The following is an 18,362-nucleotide window of genomic DNA, read 5'->3' as shown; positions in this document are numbered from 1 at the left end:
TATGGTTTATAGACGGTGGCACTGACACGAGAACAAGAACAAGGTGAAAGTGGCAGAGCTGGAGAAGTTAATGTCACAGTTAGTGATGGGACGTTCTGTATCGAGGCTTCGGAGCGTGTGTCGAGTAATGGAGGGGGCGTTTCCGCGAAGCGCGTATCGAGGCTTGCTTCATTTATGGGAGGAGCTGAAAATGATGACGTCCGAAGCCTCGCTGCCCGGCTGTACCACGTGACTGGTTCATGAAGCGGTTCGAACTTTGCCGCAAATAATCATTTTCCATACTGCCAGCATAAATATACACAGTATAATGCCATCACTACACTATAGGTGTTTTACACACTCCTTTTGTTGTTGACATTTACAGGCTGTGTGCAAAATGCCACACTCTTCAAATTCATGCCAGCTATTATTTTTACGTCCAGTAGGTGTCCTGCTAGAGCAAATGAAGCTTCATGAAGCTTCGCGTTGGGGTGAACCAATTGGATGAAAAGCTTCAGTGCTTCATGGGGCTTCATCTGCCCATCACTAGTCACAGTGACAGCTCAGTTAGTGGACTTGGTGAACAAAGTATGGTTAATATGGAGCTGCCAAGCAGAGGAAAAGAGGCAGACCACAGATGTAGTGAAGGGGGCTTGCATGGGGTTGATGTGACAAGACTGTGCTAAGAGTAGGGCAAAATGGCAGCAGATGATCCAATCTGATCCCTTAGAGGAACAGCCAAAAAACAAAAAAAAAAAAAAAAAAAAAAAAAAAAAACACTGAATACAATCATGGATATGTAGCCTGTTGCACATGGATAATTTTAGATACTAGTGAGAGATGGAAAAAGTCAATTTCACATGCATGTCTCTGGACTGTTGGAGGAAGAGAACTCACAGGCCTCTGCTAGAGCATAGATTTGATTTTTTTGGATAGCCTCTGCACTCCATACAGTTTACTCAGCAAAACCTTTCAAAACAGACTTAAAAACTCAAGAACAGTCAAAAGAAACTGAGAATTACACATTAAAGGGGGGAATACAACATAGTCTCAGTCATACACGTTGTTCCCTGAATAATACAGGATAAAAAGAGAGAGAGAGAGCTTAGACTAGCTGAATCACTTTCACTGCCTTTTTAATTAGGTTCATTTAAAGCATTTGCCCTCTGAACAGGCAAATCAGCTACTAAACTGTTGTGCGTTTAAAAATAAAATAAAAACACATTGGTCAAAGCAAGGCGAGCAGGTGGTCTGCAACAGCTCACCAAGTTACACATTATGAAGCTTCTCACAGAATGACTTTGCCCACCCACTATGGTCACTGCACATGTGGACTGGGCTTCCATGTAAACATTAACCGCTTCCCTCCCTCGGTTTAGCATTCCACAGGGTGTTCAGTGACGGCAGAGAAGTAGCACCTTCACTGTTAATCTGTCATGAGCATGCCAACGAGCAGCCCTGTTACTAATGCCACTCCAACAAACAGCCATCTCTTCAGAGACTCCCCAGAGCTCCTAGTAGACATCCCTTTCCCAAATATCTCTGTAAAGCGGTCCTGGAAAAAAAAAAAAAGATTAGACAGTGTTTTAAATGACTTTTTCCCTCCCTTTAAAAGCACAAAAGTTGCACACCTCATGTCAACTTCATCCCCTGCCGACTTACCCATCCTCCATTTCGTTGGATCCACAGACTAATGTGATCATCTAGATACGCAGTCATCCAGTCTGCAATGTCGGGTACCAGCTCACCCATATTGCTGTCAATACAGTCCAGACACATTGCAGAACCAAAGACAAACAGACCAATTATACGCCCCCAATTGATTCCATCCCTGAACAACTCATCCATCACACTCTCGAAGCATTGCTGGGCTGTGTCTGGCGTGATGTTGAGGTGCGAAGCAACGTCCCTAAAAGACTGTGTGAACAGAAAACCAAACTGCTCTCCTGAGTCTAGAAGAGCTGATTTTAAAGCCTCTATGCCATCGTACGCAGGCAGGGATTTGGCCAGGTCTCTCTCAGTCCTTTGGCCCACATTGGTTGGCCTCAGAAGGGAAGTTGGGTGATTCTTCTGAGACAGTTTATAGCTTATAAAGAACTCCACCAGCTCTCGGTTCCTGCACTGCATCTCCACTCTGGACCTCCTCTGCAGGGCCAGGCTAATCAAATGCCACGATCTCTCCTGCCAGTCATACCAGTGTATCATCTGGCACATTAGGCTTCACTTGGAGTGGTCACCTGGAAGCACAGACGGATATTGCAGTTAGCTTCATTCTTTTAAAAATTTAGCAACTCGTGCAACTGTGTTTTAGCATCCATCTCTATTGATCGTGGTCTTTACTCTTCACCAATTGTAAAAAAGGTAAACTTATGTATGAGGACTGCAACTGCAACTGTGGCAGAAATTTGGAAAATAACGTTTTATGCGAGCTAACCGCAGCTAACTAGTAGTTTTTCAAGCTTAGCCCTGAACTGTTCACCAGCATTACTTCTATACCAGAGCCTCTGAATGCCAGCTAACCATCGTTGACAGCTCCAGCTAGGAAGTCGCACGCTTGGATTCTACCAGTTTTAGCTTCACGTGCTAACCAGCTGCCACACACTCCGCATGAAACGCAGCAAAATTAGAAAAAAACTAAATCAATAAACAACTAAAAATTCTATTTAAGCCGTGAACATGCGGCGCCTCCACTCACCATTATACCTAGAGCTGCCAAAACCTTGTTCTCCGTTTGAGAAAGCAGCTATGAAGTTTTAAAAACTACTGCTGCGAATACTCCAGATAAACGCACCTTTCTGAAGCGTCACACTTTGTGGCCTGGGTAGCGATGCACGCTGGCGGTTGGACAGTTGTACGGTAGCAGCAGCCAGGAGTCCCACCCACTCATACAAAGCGACCAATCAAATAAAGAGACATTCCGGAAATTAGGAAGTCGCTGAAATTTCATTTAAAAACATGCAGATGCATCTGTTGTGACACTGACACTCAGTAAATTATACGGAGTGGCACTTTACCTGGTGAGTTAAATGTTCGTGTTTAATGAATAGGGGCCTCTTATTGTAAAGTCTTCTCATTTTGGAGCACTGGGCAACTTATAAACAAATGTGTCATGTTAGAAAAAAACAGTATGCCCTAACGCTATCATGGAAGAGAAAGTGCGACTTCTGGTTGCCCAAAATGCCTTAAATTTACATTTATATACATACCTGTGCTCTCACTCTTAGAAACTGTTATTAAGTTAAAAAAAAAAACATTTTCTGCAGAAATACCTTTAAGCAGCTAATTTCACCTGGTCCAAAAGCTTAATAGCACAGAAAGAGCGGCAATAAACTTTCTTATTAATCAAACACCTTTATTAAAATGTGTCCATAAGGAATTAACATATCCTACATTTTCTAAATGTTAAACAGTATGGTGCAGTTCTTTGTCACAGTTGGGGGAAAAATATGCAAATAGTTCAGTTTACATATTTCTTATATGGTGTGACAGCAAACCAGTGAGTGATACAGATGTGCATGAAGAAACTAACAAGGAGCAATGGCTAAAAATATATACACAACACTACCTACATAATGCTGTTTATTTCGTTTCAACACTGTTCAGAAAAAAAAAATCAGCTGCTGATTTAGTGACCCACACATTCTGGTCTACTATTTGTAACTGTTGAGTCATCTTTGTTTTAATACACCCCTTTACTACTCAACCAAGGCACACTGCAAGGCTTGCATTCCCATCTTGCAAAGAAATCTCCGTCTCTCTAGAAGCATTATCTGCAGGTTTTGTTTCTTCAGTCATGTTTAATGGTTCCTTGGATTGGAAACTCTCGTGCGCATTTACATCGATATCTCCATTCTCAGTGGGTCTGTCATCTGTGTTTGTTTCACTGTCAGAGTCTATGGAAATAGTCTCTGTGCACGTACTAAGTTTTAAGGTACAATTTAGTGTCTCACTGTGTTTGTTTTGGTCCGTCTTTGGAGTACGACAACTGATGCCTACGGCCTTCTTAGCAGAGGTACCAACAATTTTGCTTTCCTCAAAATTCAAGTTATGCTTAACTTTCTTTAGAGCTTGCATGTCAAAGCCGAGCAGCACCGACACCTTCTTGGTCTTGCAGTTTCTCACGCACGTGCTTTGCTTGGTTGCAAAGTGTGTAGCGATGTCGGATTTCCACAGCCACAGACTCGCCGACAGCTTGTCCTCTTCAGAAGAAGAAAGGTACGGTCGCCGGTTGAAGTAGGCAGTCAGGAAATTTTTCCTGGCCTCATAAGTCTTGTGTTCATAGCTTCTAGGATCCAGAGCAAGCCCATCAGATTCAGCCTTCTTTCCAAAGATGGTGGAAGTCGTCTTAGCATCCTTGGCCAGCTTTATCCTCTTGGAGTTAGACATAGCCTGTGTTGATGGCTGCCTCTTAAGATAGCCAGCCCCAGAGGAGTTAAGTGTCAAGCCAGGTTTAAAGTTTTGGGTTGCTTGGTTCCTACCAACAGCCCTGCACTGCACAAGATGCAACGTAATTGTGGAAGCCACCATGTTGCTGGTGTACACCCCTAAGCAATGAATGCACTTGTACGTCATCTTTTTCTCAACTGGATGTATTGTTTGAAGGACTTGATGCCGTTCTCTCAGATGCATGGCCAAAGCATCGGAGATAGGCCCTTTGAGAATGGTGAAACACAGCGGACACACAGTCTTCCCAATCTCACTTGTTTGCATTAGTGAAGGGATACTTCCTGCAAGATGTTCACTTTTCTTATCGGTCCCTCTAGGATCAGGTAGTTTGACAAGATGTGGAAGACTATTCTGAACAGGCGTCGACTGATCTTGACCATTGATGGGTTCCTTCATGTTAAAAGTAAGAACAGCAAGCTGTACATTACTGGACTTCTCTTGTTTAATGGTGAGGTCAAAGGTTAGAGGCGATGCACCAGGGGGTCCAATAAACTCCTCAGGGTGTGCCTGAGCTGTATGCTCCATAATTTTCTCAACATTGTGGAAAGCAGAGTGACACTGTGGACAGGTTAAGCCATGGATTAGCATGTGATTTAGCAGTGTATCACTGGGCAGGTAGCGGTTACAAAGCAAACATTTGCTGGTAAAGTTGTGGATTTTCATGATGTACTTGGCAAGCGCCCACACTTTTTTCGCCTTGTGTGCATTCTCAAAATGAGCACTGTATAAGTTTTCAGGAAAAAGCTCATTGCAAACTGTACATATCTTCCACTTCTGTGTTTGGGCTGTGTTTACACCAGTACCAGCATTTTCAACTGCTGTACTGTTCCTCTGTACTGGAACAGTGGCACGCACCTGACTGCCTATAATGGGAGACTGACTTTTAATAACCGGGCCTACTGGCTTTAAATAGCCAATTACTTGCTGTGCATTTGGTTCAGGTCTAAGTGTTTGAGGTCTACTGACAACTAGAGGAGCCTTCTGTGACATGACTGGTAAAGACTGAGGCTTGGAGACGATAATGTTAGCATGTCCAATCATGGTTGTTACTTGGGCACCAATGCGCTCATGGTACTCAATAACATGCTGGACCAGAGCCTCATAGGTACGAGTGGTAAACTGGCATCTTTTACAGAGGATGTTGTTGCCAACAACAGAACTAGCACCATTTTTCACAGATGACTCAGAAACCATACCAAGATATGGTGAGACAATATGCTGAAAATGTTCCCTGTAGATGTGCCTTCTCACCACATTGTATAGCGTGTCCCGAAATGTGCATTTTTTGCAGAAATACATTGCTTTCTCCACACCGTTTCCCTGTTTGTATCTATCAAGATAAGCTTTCCCCAGCGCAGCTCCCTGTGAGCTTCCATAATTGTGCCGAGTTGAATTGGGTATGTGGAATATTTTAACATGCGTCTCCAAAGTTCTCTTGCTTGCAGTAAACGTGCAGTATGGACAGTTGAGCAGGATTTTACTGTCCAAGAGTTTCCTGTGCACATTACGGAAGTGATTCTTGTAGCCTGAGTAGAATTTGGAAGAAAATGGACACTCTGTGCAGCAAAATGGCTTTGATCTGTATTCCTAAAAAAAAATGTAAAAAAAATGATCAAAAAAAAAAACAACAACAAAAACTTTGCATTAAGAAAAATATGCACATTAGTGCATGATAATGTGAGCAAGTCTTTCAGATAGGATAAAATCTTACCTGTGTTTTAGAGTATGATGGATCCCAGGCGCAGATATCAAGGCAAAGCGTGCCCTTCACAAACTGCTCATTAGGGCAAAACTCTTTGAACTCCTGCAAAAAATTTAAAATATTAAAGACCAACTCCAATGGAAATAAGTTTTTAACATTGTTACCATGTCTGTATAGTATTTGTATATGCAAGTCTTGGTTTTAAATTTGTATGCGTCCCCTCTAATCCCCCTTTTTTGTTTGGGTTTGATAAAGGGTAATATGTTTCTGATTTTCCCCCCCCCCCCCTTTATTCTTATGGGGACTGGTACTGAATTTCCCTTTGTCAAGCCAGAGCACTAGTGAGTGTATTTGTGAAAGGCAAACACAAAGAGGTTAGGGATTAGACTGCAAATTCATTCTCTGCAAACTACACTAGGCAAAGCTGTGGAAATGTATCCACACCTTTGGAGTCTGTCATTTTAAAGCTTGATGAGGCTGTTTCTAAAGACACACACACACACACACACACATATATGTATAGAGAGAGAGAGAACAAATTTGTTATCCTTATTACGTCCACCGATGATTAGGTGCCAATCAAAACTGCCTTAAAATCGTCACGTTGGTTTAAAACAAACACACTTACACCTTACTGAAAACCATCTTTGGGCAAGTGAGTGGTCTTTGGTCCATCAATGCTACCTTTATGTTATTCAAAGTTCTTATCCATCACATGCAGCTCAAAACACACTTGCTCACCTCTGCTGCCTCCTTGCAGAACTCAAGTCCAATGTCACCGAGTGCTTTTTTCACTTGTTTCCTGGCTCTCCTGATTCTTGTAAGATTGTTCACCGGGAGCTGATACATTATCTCCTGGCAGACAGATATGAATTCTTCATTATAACCTCAGGTACATTTATAACCTGTATCACATTATCCGGACTCACTAAGAGACAACACGCCCTTTCAGCACGTGTCTCCCTCTAGTACAGCGTGTTTATTATGATGGCATTGTGTGTTTCAGAGCTTCAGGGGTCCGGCACTGTTTCTATGGTGACGCTTCACTACAACCTTGTTTCTGATTGAGTGGTGGGTTTGATCAGAAAGCCTAACAACAGAACAGGTCCACGGCTTCTATTGTTCACCATGCACAGAGCTTTCGGGAATTACAGTTTTACAATACGTGTTAGCTTTGTGGGCTAGCGTTACAGTGTTAGCCAGATTTAGCAATGCCTACTGAGCACAAACACTAGCGTTGCATAGCTGCTTTCTTTCCACTTTCATTGACTATATTTAAAGTTTTACTCACCTTGCAATAAGCCAGAAGAGTAACTTTACAGGGGTTATCTCACGACATTAATGGCTAAAATAAAAAACAGAGGGGCTGGCGGGACATGCAGATTGGCGGTGATGCTCCCCTCAACGCCGGTGCTCAGCAGCTCCACAGTTAGCTAGCCAAGCTATCTAGTTAGCTCGTTCATCTACACCGCAGAGCTGCTAGCTGGGGGACGAGTGACAAAACACAGCGGTAGAATTGTGCACAGCTCATGAAAATAGTACACTTCGAAAATGGGAACCTCCAGGGCCACCTATACTCCTCCAGTTCTCAGATTTTCTTGCACCGGAGGTCAGGCCAGCTTGCTGGCTAACGCGTTGATCAACTCTCAAACCAAAATGGCGACTACAAAAAGACGGAAGTCGTAGTCGCTGGGCTGGATTGACTGACCTGATTGTGCCGATTTCCCCCCTCAAATTCATGAAAACAATCTAGGCAGTTTAGAACACTTTCCATGATGCAAGTCAGATAAACAGTTTAACAAGTGCATTTTTTAAGTTCCCCCCAAAATGAGCACATATCAAACGTAATTGCTGATTTTTTTTATTATTATTATTTTATATTTTTTTGCAGATGCAGTATTTCTATTCAAAGAGAGAGCCAGACTTTGATAATATAGCTACTGTCATTCCAGTGGTTCCATAACTTCCAGTACAACAGTGCGAGGTCCTGTCATCACCAGTCTGGTTACTGTCCTGTAGTCCAGGTAAAGAACACACTGTCCATTTACCTGGCACACAAACTGCCGCACCTAAAAATAAATAAATAAATACATAAAATATATATATATATATATATATATATATATATTTTTTTAAAGTTATGGATCCAAGATAAGTATCTTTTTCAGTTTGTTTCAGCTATTTAACCTTAACTCCAGCAGCTGCTGCAGGGCTTCCAGGGTCAACAGCCTGCATATAACAAGGAGCCATGCCTCTGACAACAAAGCCCCAGCCCAGGGCGTCTCCTATCACCTGCAATCTCAATCAGATAAAATACACCTTAGACTTTAATCTAAGAAGAAGAAGAAAAACACAACTTTATTAATGTGTTAAGCTTGTTTTGACTTTTTGACTTTTAGCCTTTAGGGGAATGTTGCTCAGGTATGCTAAATTGGTGCTATTAAATCCAATCAGAAATCTAAGTAATAATTTATACGTATAATTTTCATAACTCACGGTCAACACTTTCTTGATAAAGGGTGCAGCAGGTTCCAATAATTCTTCACAAGTAACTTTTCTTTTAAGGACTGTGAAACCAATTAAAAGATTATGTCTATGTGCTTTCACAAACAAGCCTCATTACAGTAATATTTAAACTTTGATGATACTATGAAACATTTAACAGTTGAATATAAATAACAAAACACTCGCCTGATTTAGGATTGCATCGTACTGCTGAGTGTGACAACAGCTGAAGAGGTGGAAATCCAGCAGAGTGAAACTGAAGGGAACTCAAGCTACTTCGACGAACACCGGTAATCTGTTTGGAGTCTTTGTTTGAGCTCACTATTAGATATTAGTGGCGATGTCAGAATTCATAAAAAAAAAAACAAGGTGCATGTTGTGAAAATTGCAAGAGTTTCCTTTTATTTCATGTTTACTCAGTAATTAATTAATTTATTACCACTGAATGCACGGTTGCATTCCTTGGATGAGTTTCTGCGTAGAAGAAAGGGACTCTCAGAATTGTTGTCCTCTTGTGTTGATGCCATCACAGCTTCATCATTAACCTGCTCATTTTCAGTTAACAGCTCAGACAGGCGCCGACGCCGGCGGAAATTGATGCAGAACTGGTAGAGTAGCCCACTGTCAAAGAAATCATGCTTTTGTCCCACTGCGGGAGTTGGGGAGAGAGCAAAAAGCAGCAGTCTTAGTATAAATGGTATCTATGCAGTGTGTATTTTTACTTTTGATTGCAAGAGTCCCAGATGGCAAGCCCACCACTGACAGCTGTACATCAAAGGGCAAATGAAAACTCCCCTCACCGTGCTGAATGATGCCATGCTCCTGCAATGCACGGCACAACTCCAGTCCCTGTCGCCGGCTATCTGCCTCTCCATTCTGAATGAGATAGTCAATCAACTGGCAGCCAGGAAAGGAGCGCTTATAAGTAACACCATGCTCCTCTCTCAGCTGCAGAATGGAGTTCTTGTCTGCTATAAGTCTATAAGAGAAAACAAAACAGAATCAGATTTAAAATAGCATGCAGTGGAGGAAAAACCTGGATGAGATACACCTTTATTGAGGTCTTTCAATTCTAAGATTAAGCTGATCTGTCTCAGACCAGAAAACTTGAAGCACAAACAGACCAGCTCTTACTGCTCATATAGTTGTTGTCCTCGCATGAAGATTTTCACCTCTGTGTTAAAGGGAAATGTGCCATCATCCTTGCGGAAACGGTACAGCAGTTTGGCATCCTTGAATTCTGCCCTCTTGTCACAGACTGAGAGAAAGGCAGTTTTAAATATAAGTCGTGAAAGCAACATGAGGACTTAGCTTCAGGTAAAGAAGAGGAATTAATTTCAGCTAAAGAAGGGAGAGCTTCTTTAGCTGAAGCGCTTGCTGGTGCTTCCTTCTTACCGTGGTGTAAAATGTCATGGTCCATGAGGTGCTGCATGAGGCTGGCAGCTGTTGCTCGATCTGCAGCTTCCTTGTGGCTCACAAGCCAGTCTATAAGCTCGTGTGCCACAAAGCAGTTAGGGTAGGTGCGAAAGTGGTAGCGTCGATCCTTAATCAGTTTTCCATCGTGAAGTCTGAGCCTTAAAGTGGCGTTTAAATCAGCCGTGAGCCTTAAAACTGACATCAGTCATCTACCTGACCTGCAGAGTAGAATTTGCCGACATCGTCAGCGAATCTGTTTCGTCTTACCTGAGCTGTTCTCCTGCGATCATGACTTCAGCCTTGTGTTGCCTGGCCATGGCCTTTAACCTAATGCTGCTCGTTCGCTCCATGCTTCTTATAACTGGACACAAGAATGAGTGAATCTGACTTTTAGAAATGGCCGTCATGTTTACCGAAACACACAGAACCCCATTGTCATGTGGGAGCAATGTTGTGTATACAGAAATGACAAAGACGTTTGTTTTTTTTCTGTTTTGTTTCATTCAGTGCTACAGATATTAGTTTTTCATTTGGGTGTTTGGGTAAAACATCCTGCTCCAATTCTGAAGTACTTGAATTTAAATTATTTTCAGAGAAACACGGGGCTGTTTGCTTGAGTGATGCTTGATGTGTCCACCTAGGTTGTGTTTTCTATAACTGAAATCAAATTGTGTTGTTGTTTTTGTTTTAGTGTGTCATTCCTGAAATACTGGTAACATAAAACTGAAAAATACATCTATAAGTTACAGTTTCTTGAGCAACATCGTTCTTTTAGAGGTCACCTTACAGTTATCTCACAAAACAGGAAACTAGAAAAACACGCTTCGTATGTTGGTATATAGCCTAGCCTTCATCTCAAATAAAACAGCTGTTTTTAAAGATTCAGGTCAATATCAATGTATGCATCAAAATATGTGTTCTCAGATACAGATAAAGTGGAGTTTCTAGGGCTATGATATTGTGTTGAAGTGTAAACTTGATGTTGCAGTGCCTAGAAATTCTGCTTTTTCTTTGACTTGACTGTTTTGATACATGCTTGTTATGGCAAAAGAACCGAAGTGCCAGCTTGTGACGTGTACTTAGGCTGTGAGCATCCTATCATTAGCACAAGCTATACCACAAAGCATCACCCCGGTCTTCTGGCGTGAATCCTGTTATGTGTCCCTGAGAAATTTTTGCTCAGTCACACTGTCTCCTCTCTTCCTCTCTTCCCAGCAAGTCGAACTCGCTGAAACAATGCCTGGCCGTTCTCAGGCAGCAATTTCTATTGGTTTTGGCTTGAGTCTTTTTACCTTGTCAGTAAAGCATTCACTATCATTGGAGTAAGCGCTGCCTGAGAGGGTCAGCTCAGGGCAGGAACATTACTTAACCCTTCGATATCCTGTGCATTTGTGCTTTAACTCTGGTTAGCCTGGTATCTGTTATGTCAGAGCTGCTGCTGAGCTGCTGACTTCTGGTGGGATCCCTCAGGAACTTCTTTGTGATGAGGCTTTGCATCTGTAATACAGTCATATTCCCTAAAGATGTAGTTTGGTTAATTAAAATGGAAAATATATATGTATATATTTTAAAGTAGCAGTACCATTGTTTTATGCATCTAAAATGTATTTGGCCTTAAAAAATAAGCGGTGAAGACTGAACAAATATATATTTGTACATTAAAATGTGAGCTTCACAATTTAAATCTAATAACAGGAAAAGCAACAAAGCAGTGAATATACCATATCCCTATGAAAGCCACTGCAGTGTAGGCAGTTGGCCACAAGATATCAGTATTCACCTGGGTATACCAAGGAGCACAGCAATCACAGTAGGGTCAAATGAATTTTCTAACAGCATCCTGTTGTTTTCTTAATGAATAATGACGTATAAATAACCATAAATTCCTAAATTACCACAAACCAATTTGCAGCAAATTGTGACTGATGGAAAATAAATGTATGGTTCTATTATAGTTCACAACCAATATTAGTTTTTAATAGACAAATTCATTGCCGTATATTTATTCAAAATCCTTGAAATCATATCCTTATCGTTCAGACGATTATGTTTTGTTTTTATGGGTTTTTGTTTTTTTGTTCTCATGGCTCCAATTCACTTTGGTGCATAATTTTTCCTGTGGGGTGAATTGGCAATATGCGAAATAGAGGGCGGATAAAACAATAAAAATAAAGAAATTAAACACAAAAGACACTACAGAATGGAGTTTGCGCCTCTGAGCAGACCTTTATAGGCTTTGGTCAAGTGACAATCACGAACAGATCGTGTGGACTCGCTCGTAGAAGCTTTTATGCAAATCTTCCCTTTTTCATTGGAGAGCAGGGTGGAGGTGTAGTCTGAAAGCCGTGACATCACACAATGCAGCTTTATGAAGAAAGTGCGCTTCTCCTGAAAAGGCAGAGTTGCGTCCAGTCTGTTGGCATCACCGGACTTTTAAGTTCCTAAAGCCAAACAAGCTGCGCGGTGCGACGTCGCAATTCAACGTAAAGTTGAAAAAGGCGCTCTCCTGTTTTTTGCTGTGATTTATTTTTCACGAGTGGTGTTTTCCCCCTTTGTGATCGAAAGTTTGGAAATACTTCATTTTTTAAAAAAATTATTATTCGGGTTTTATTTTTGGGCTGTTTTTGTTTTTGTTTTTTTTACAAGTGACTGCGATTTCACTGGCTGCATGAAATATCAGTGGACATTTGGAGCTCTTTAAAGAGACCGGCTTTCCATTTACCATGACGACTGAGGCGCATTCACACTTGGGACTGCAGAAACCACCCATGGATTTCGTCAGCGACTATGACTTGATGAAGTTCGGCGTGAAGAAGGAGACGATGCAGGGGCTGGATCGCTCTTTCCATAGACCAGACTCCGTCTCCTCCACTCCTGGCAGCACACCTTGCAACTCTGTGCCTTCATCGCCAAATCTCAATCCTAACGACCACAGAAACAACGTCGAAAACAGCCAGTTCTGGATACCCAACAACGGGGGTTATCCTCAGCAAATGTACCCTCAGGCTTTTGGCCTGACACCCGAAGACGCGATGGAGGCCCTCATCGGAGCCACAGCGCAGCAGGGACACCCATCTGCGCCCCACGGCCACAATCCGCCACCTTTCCCGGCTGATTACGATGGCTACGGCCACCTAAACGAGCCTGTCCAGCACTACCCGGGTCTTCCGGGTCACTCGGACATGCAAGGTATGCCCAACAGCCACTGCCAAGACCCATATCTCAAAGATGACATGGGGTGCGCATCCCCTGAGTCGCCGGAGGCCCAGCAGGTCCTCGGTGCGCACCACCATCTCCAGCAACACAACCGCCACGACAGGCGATCCAACGCCGAGATGCACTTCTCAGACGATCAGCTGGTGTCCATGTCAGTCAGAGAGCTCAATCGGCTTCTCAGAGGCCTAAGCAAGGACGAGGTGATGCGTCTGAAGCAGAAACGCCGGACCCTGAAAAACAGGGGTTACGCGCAGTCCTGCCGCTACAAGCGCGTGCAACAGAAACACATTCTGGAGCACGAGAAGACGAACCTGCTGTCGCAGGTCGAGCAGCTGAAACATGAACTCAACAGGCTGATCCGCGAGAGGGACGCATATAAACTTAAATGTGAAAAACTGTCCGGTGCAAACTGTTACCACGAAACAGGGTCTACCAGCGACAACCCATCCTCACCAGAGTATTTAATGTGAGTTTGTAGATTTTCTGCAGAACTGAATCTTTTCCATGTATGAGGGGTGGCATGTTGGCCACCTGGTCGCCTTGCTCCTTACCAAATAACTCCACGGATTTATCAAGTTTAAAAAAAAAATCTCGGGCATAAAGGACACGACTCAACTTATTGTAATAGATGCAACTAGGCAACAAATAATGAATGGAAATTTGCGAATAAGCATGCATGCAGGACATGTATGAGATGTCTTTATTTTATACAGACATATCTGTATTTTGTCTCAGAGGACGTACTTGAAATCAGAGGATATTTGCTTTGAATAATTATGCAACCATATTGTTTTGCTTCACTTATTGTTTGATCTTCATTTTGGTGATTTTGCTTTGCTTTGCTTTTTGTAGCCAGGATTATATTTCGTGTTCATCCTTTCTTTATATAGAAAACATCTAATGTTAGAAAGCACACGTCTATTGTTTTTATGAAGCTGATTCTGCTGGACAGATGTGTTCCTTATTTGCTTTTCTTTTCAATGTAATACACAGTTATGCAAATAATTATGCAGATTTTCATTTTTTTCATCTACAATGTTTGTTTGTTGGTTTTTTTTTAAATTCATCTACTATGGATCAATAAACCTATTGTGACATTTTAAAATCGTGTCTCATCTTCTCACGAGTAAATGTTTTACCCGCGTGAAACATTTACTTCCACTTGCACATTTGTCATCGTGGCTTGCTGTAGTTTTTGGAGACATCCAAACACATTAATAATCATATACACAACATAAAAGCAAAAAAGAAAAAAAAGAAGAAGATAAATACTAGAAAAAAAAACCAAAGTCTACTATTTGTACATGCTACATAAAATAAGGGTATCACAGTATTTCAGCTAGTGCATAGTGTGTATAAATATGAAAGTAATTTGGTTCATTTGCAACTGAAAGACTATAAGCACATAAACAAAAATCTAAATTAGAGCAAAGTTCACTTTCCTCATCATAATATTCCTATTTTCTTATTCTTCCAAAAAACAAATAAGAACAAAGTGTATTAGTTAGTTTCGGCGGATGAAATGAGGAGTGGCTTTCTCTCGTTCCCTGACCTTTGCCCATCATGGAGTACTGCTTCCTGTGGGACCCCAGCATGTGAAAGCACAGGGCGCTAACTAGCTGGGGCTGTGGGGCACAGATAAAATGGAGTGGAAATCAGGCTTCCCTTCTCCTCTCTTCCTCGGACAAACACCTCTGCATTCATTAACAGAGGAAAAGAGAAACAACAACCACGGCACACTGCTCCGCGCTCTCTTGGCCAGCTTCAACAACTTGGTGTTTTGTTTTGTTTTAAATTTAAATCATTAGGAGAATTTCCTAATGAGGAATTTCCTAATCTTAAACTGATCATTCTCAGTTTAAGATTACAACAATATTTGAATGAGCGTGTAGTTCCAAGGCCAGGGTAATAATCTGTGATAAGTGGTTACATTGTAAATTGAGTTTATAACCTCTGTGATTACCTCTGCACAGAATATCTTGGAGAGTGTTTCAGTGTCAGACAAGACTTTGTTACCGTCCTCCCTTTCAGTGAGAGTTTGGACTGGCAGGTGGCTCACTTTAGTCTGGAAACCAGATTGTCTTTTCATGTGTGACCCCCACCAACAGTTTTGACCTCACCCCTCTGTTAAAGCAAAGCAGGCCTGAAGTCACAGCACAGGTGCAAAAGCACTTTCTATCTGAAAACAGGCCTAATCACAAGAGCTCAGGATATCTAGACGGCTGCGGTGTTGAATCCTAATAAAAAGGGTTAATCTGTGGCTGTCATTTGTAAAAATGAGCCTATATTTGTGAACAATAAACAAACATGTATGCATGAACACTTCACCTATTCAGATAGCTGCTCTCGAAAAACAGAGAAAATAAAATAATTGAATGAGTTGATTTGTTTCAAATCACTGATCAAGTGAGTGATTAAAATCACATAAAAATTATTTAAAAAATTATATAAAATTTAGATTTTTCAGTGTGTAACTGCATAGTTGCGGTAGTGGAGATTTTTTTTTTTTTTTTGGTGCAATGCTCTTGTGATAATGTACACTTGCATGTTCTTCACACTGCGCACACTTATGCCTCTCACAAAAATGTGGTTTTTAGAGGAGAGTGCTTTGTTATCGGTTGTGTGTTTGCGCACTTGCGTACATCACACGTGGATTTCCAAGCAACAGTGGAATAATACAGTAGAAGTGTTGGTGAGGAAAGCGGTTTGTGGTACTGTGTGACAGTGCGCAGGGTGCCATTGTAGAAACGATTAGCCAGCTCTTTTCCCTCGCATGTGATAGGCTGTTGGGGCCTGATGTGGGAGCCTCGCGCTCCACCACCACCACCGCCGCCGCCACCCCCTCCTCTCCCCTCCACTCACCCCTCCCTGCCACCAACACCCTGAGCCCACAGCGCCTGAGGCTGGCTACTGAGTCAGCAGGAGGGAAAGGTGTCTGCACGGCTGTGGCATCAGAACAAGAGAGAAAGCAAATAGCAAGAGAATGATGAAGAGCAGTGAAAACGGCTTAGAACAGACATGCTTGCATTTTTTAAAAACAGCGAGAAGGAATGGCTGCAAGATGAATGATAAAGCATGCTAAAGAGGAAGCATAATCATGCCTATAATTTAAAAAAAAATCTCTACTGCAGAGGGCTTAGTTTTTACACACACACGTTATTTCATAGAGTTTAATGAGACGCTCTGTCTTAATTTAACCAGAACACACTTTTACACACACACAGAGAACCTGAAGGAATGGTGTGCAGTGGAAACACTCGGACGGATTCATCATAAGCAGTTGAATGTGGTGCCAACCTCTTGCCTGAGTGCTAGGGTTTGCCAAGACTTGGCTGTGTCTCAGACAGCGGACACAGACAGTGGAATGCTGCAGCTACTCACCATTGTGTGCATGGGAGAGGCACAGGAATGCAGGCTGCCAGGCTTCATACACTAACACAGCCAGAGGCCTCGAGCCATGAGGGAAGACCCAGCCAAAAAGACCCCACAGTTGAACATCACTTATCACTTCCATCTGTGATATTATACCCATTCTCCTCTTGACAGTGTTACTTTGATCCAGCTCAACTGATTCTGGTGCAGCGTGACTCTTTCAACACTCAGTATCTTGTCGGGGTGGCTTCTGACTTAATGCAACAAAGCCGCTCAGAGATTAGATACCAAATGGATGTTTTGCTCAAATCAAGTCACAATCATTTGATCAACTGAGCAAATGTTTAAACACTGTTGATCAATCAGTGAATTCTACCTTTACAGTAATGATTTTCGCTAATCTTCCGTAGCTAAATGTCAGCTGGCCAGACGCTTGACCTCTGACCCCTCACCCCCAAATAACAAACCAGTTCCAGCCTGAGCCAGTTTTTTCACGGTTGTTTTGCAATAGCAAAGCCTCATACTGAGCGATCGTCGCTAAGAGCGACTTCACGTGAAGTGCAGAGCAAAGGCTGGGATGGAGGACAGGATGGACGACGGGCTTCCTCTTTCACTTCCTATATGAGGGTCCAGTCAAGTGACTCTCTGTGAGAGTGTTAGCCTGTGTGTCTCAGGAAAACGCAACTTCGATGGCTGTGGTTTCCGCTCAGGATGTCCAGTCGTTACTGCGCACAGTTGTGACACTGTGAATCATGCAGCGATCACACACGCACACAGGCATCTCCATGGACATAGCACACATAGAGACATGCGTATGCAAATCCAGGACTTTGCGTGTGCGTGCGCCTTCTTGCTCTCTCACACACACTTTTTAAAAATAAAATCATGTGATTGTGACGATCTTTTTTTTTTTTTTTTTGGTCAGAAGTATATTGTCGTGGCTGCTGATTACAACAGCAGTTTCACCCCCCCCCCCTGTTGCCACATCCTGAATGATTCCAGTGTAATTATGATTGTACTACTGGTAATGACTAAAGTTATCACATGATGGCCTCTGAAGGATTCAACAGAGTGGATTAATATGTAGCCCCAGGAACATAATAAAGCGGTCTTATTGGCGTAATAAGGAATCTGGCTTCCTGGGGACGTTGTGTCCAACGTGTTTGTGCATGAACTCTTGGGGATCTGATAGGAAGGCCCTCTGATAAAGTGCTTGTCACGTTCCAGTGGACACCACTGAGAGAAGTCAGACAAAGTCCTGTCACATTACAGACGGTGGACTTTGGTTACAGAGCAAAGGTGATGCACTGTATGTAATAATTATACAGGTTCCTCCCAGCATGACAGAACCATTATAAAACAGCCTGAGCTTGAGGGTTCACTGTAGTGCACAACAGGGGGGGTAAATTAACTCTGCAGTTGATGTTAAAATTACTAATCATTTTACTTGCATGGTTAGAATTCCACATGTTAACTTTCCTTCCTTTCATGGATACGCATGGTTTCATGAAGGTCGAAGAGAAGAGAAGAGAAGAGAAGAGAAGAGAAGAGAAGAGAAGAGAAGAGAAGAGAAGAGAAGAGAAGAGAAGAGAAGAGAAGAGAAGAGAAGAGAAGAGAAGAGAAGAGAAGAGAAGAGAAGAGTCTTTCCCTTTCAATCCCTGCAAGGATTTCCTGTTCTGTTTTATGGGGGTCATACAGCTGGCAGGCGCCCTCCTGTTTCTGTCCA

General features: G+C 42.3%; 4 protein-coding genes across 6 annotated transcripts; 1 reads left to right on the top strand and 3 right to left on the bottom strand.

Annotated features, from left to right (window-relative positions):
• Positions 1 to 1,098: 1,098 nt before the first annotated feature.
• On the bottom strand, positions 1,099 to 2,899 carry LOC113022892 (bcl-2-like protein 1). Of its 2 annotated transcripts, none has more exons than XM_026168806.2 (3): positions 2,771 to 2,899; positions 1,642 to 2,216; positions 1,099 to 1,534 (listed from the first exon to the last, which is right to left on the bottom strand). In XM_026168806.2, the coding sequence occupies exons 2-3, from the start codon at positions 2,191 to 2,193 to the stop codon at positions 1,406 to 1,408; spliced, it is 681 nt and encodes a 226-aa protein (XP_026024591.1). In that variant the 5' UTR covers positions 2,194 to 2,216; positions 2,771 to 2,899; the 3' UTR covers positions 1,099 to 1,405. The 2 variants fall into 2 exon arrangements, with proteins under 2 accessions (XP_026024591.1, XP_026024590.1); XM_026168805.2 differs by having other exon boundaries at positions 2,675 to 2,812.
• Positions 2,900 to 3,310: 411 nt separating this feature from the next.
• adnpa (activity-dependent neuroprotector homeobox a) lies at positions 3,311 to 7,788 on the bottom strand. The gene is made up of 4 exons (XM_026168802.2): positions 7,419 to 7,788; positions 6,869 to 6,982; positions 6,137 to 6,229; positions 3,311 to 6,012 (listed from the first exon to the last, which is right to left on the bottom strand). Exons 2-4 carry the CDS (start codon positions 6,974 to 6,976, stop codon positions 3,679 to 3,681), a joined length of 2,535 nt encoding a protein of 844 aa, XP_026024587.1. The 5' UTR covers positions 6,977 to 6,982; positions 7,419 to 7,788; the 3' UTR covers positions 3,311 to 3,678.
• A 184-nt stretch (positions 7,789 to 7,972) lies between these two features.
• On the bottom strand, positions 7,973 to 16,860 carry LOC113022893 (DEP domain-containing mTOR-interacting protein). Of its 2 annotated transcripts, none has more exons than XM_026168807.2 (10): positions 16,646 to 16,860; positions 10,316 to 10,409; positions 10,028 to 10,206; positions 9,767 to 9,890; positions 9,433 to 9,611; positions 9,072 to 9,281; positions 8,819 to 8,953; positions 8,624 to 8,694; positions 8,315 to 8,419; positions 7,973 to 8,196 (listed from the first exon to the last, which is right to left on the bottom strand). In XM_026168807.2, exons 1-10 carry the CDS (start codon positions 16,794 to 16,796, stop codon positions 8,071 to 8,073), a joined length of 1,374 nt encoding a protein of 457 aa, XP_026024592.2. In that variant the 5' UTR covers positions 16,797 to 16,860; the 3' UTR covers positions 7,973 to 8,070. The 2 variants fall into 2 exon arrangements, with proteins under 2 accessions (XP_026024592.2, XP_080157559.1); XM_080301433.1 differs by having other exon boundaries at positions 8,315 to 8,426; positions 16,646 to 16,848.
• Positions 12,423 to 14,369, top strand: mafbb (v-maf avian musculoaponeurotic fibrosarcoma oncogene homolog Bb). The gene has a single exon (XM_026168804.2). It carries the CDS (start codon positions 12,772 to 12,774, stop codon positions 13,732 to 13,734), a length of 963 nt encoding a protein of 320 aa, XP_026024589.1. The 5' UTR covers positions 12,423 to 12,771; the 3' UTR covers positions 13,735 to 14,369.
• Positions 16,861 to 18,362: the final 1,502 nt, after the last annotated feature.

Source organism: Astatotilapia calliptera, chromosome 5 (genome assembly GCF_964374335.1).
Source record: "Astatotilapia calliptera chromosome 5, fAstCal68.1, whole genome shotgun sequence".
In the NCBI taxonomy this organism is placed as follows: domain Eukaryota; kingdom Metazoa; phylum Chordata; class Actinopteri; order Cichliformes; family Cichlidae; genus Astatotilapia; species Astatotilapia calliptera.
Note: the sequence above shows the minus strand (reverse complement) of the source record. Positions and strands in the feature narration are given on the sequence as shown.

Excerpts from the sequence above, each read along its gene's own strand:
- LOC113022892 (XM_026168806.2), bottom strand. The coding sequence starts at position 2,193 with ATGTGCCAGATGATACACTGGTATGACTGGCAGGAGAGATCGTGGCAT. Across the intron at positions 1,535-1,641 it reads TCCAACGAAATGGAGGATGG|GACCGCTTTACAGAGATATT; the intron begins GTAAGTCGGCAG and ends TTTTTTTTCCAG.
- LOC113022893 (XM_026168807.2), bottom strand. The coding sequence starts at position 16,796 with ATGGGTATAATATCACAGATGGAAGTGATAAGTGATGTTCAACTGTGG. Across the intron at positions 10,410-16,645 it reads CCTCTCCCATGCACACAATG|TTATAAGAAGCATGGAGCGA; the intron begins GTGAGTAGCTGC and ends TCTTGTGTCCAG. Across the intron at positions 8,420-8,623 it reads TTATCAAGAAAGTGTTGACC|GTGATAGGAGACGCCCTGGG; the intron begins GTGAGTTATGAA and ends TTGAGATTGCAG.
- adnpa (XM_026168802.2), bottom strand. The coding sequence starts at position 6,976 with ATGTATCAGCTCCCGGTGAACAATCTTACAAGAATCAGGAGAGCCAGG. Across the intron at positions 6,230-6,868 it reads TCTGCAAGGAGGCAGCAGAG|GAGTTCAAAGAGTTTTGCCC; the intron begins GTGAGCAAGTGT and ends AATTTTTTGCAG. Across the intron at positions 6,013-6,136 it reads CATCATACTCTAAAACACAG|GAATACAGATCAAAGCCATT; the intron begins GTAAGATTTTAT and ends ATTTTTTTTTAG.
- mafbb (XM_026168804.2), top strand. The coding sequence starts at position 12,772 with ATGACGACTGAGGCGCATTCACACTTGGGACTGCAGAAACCACCCATG.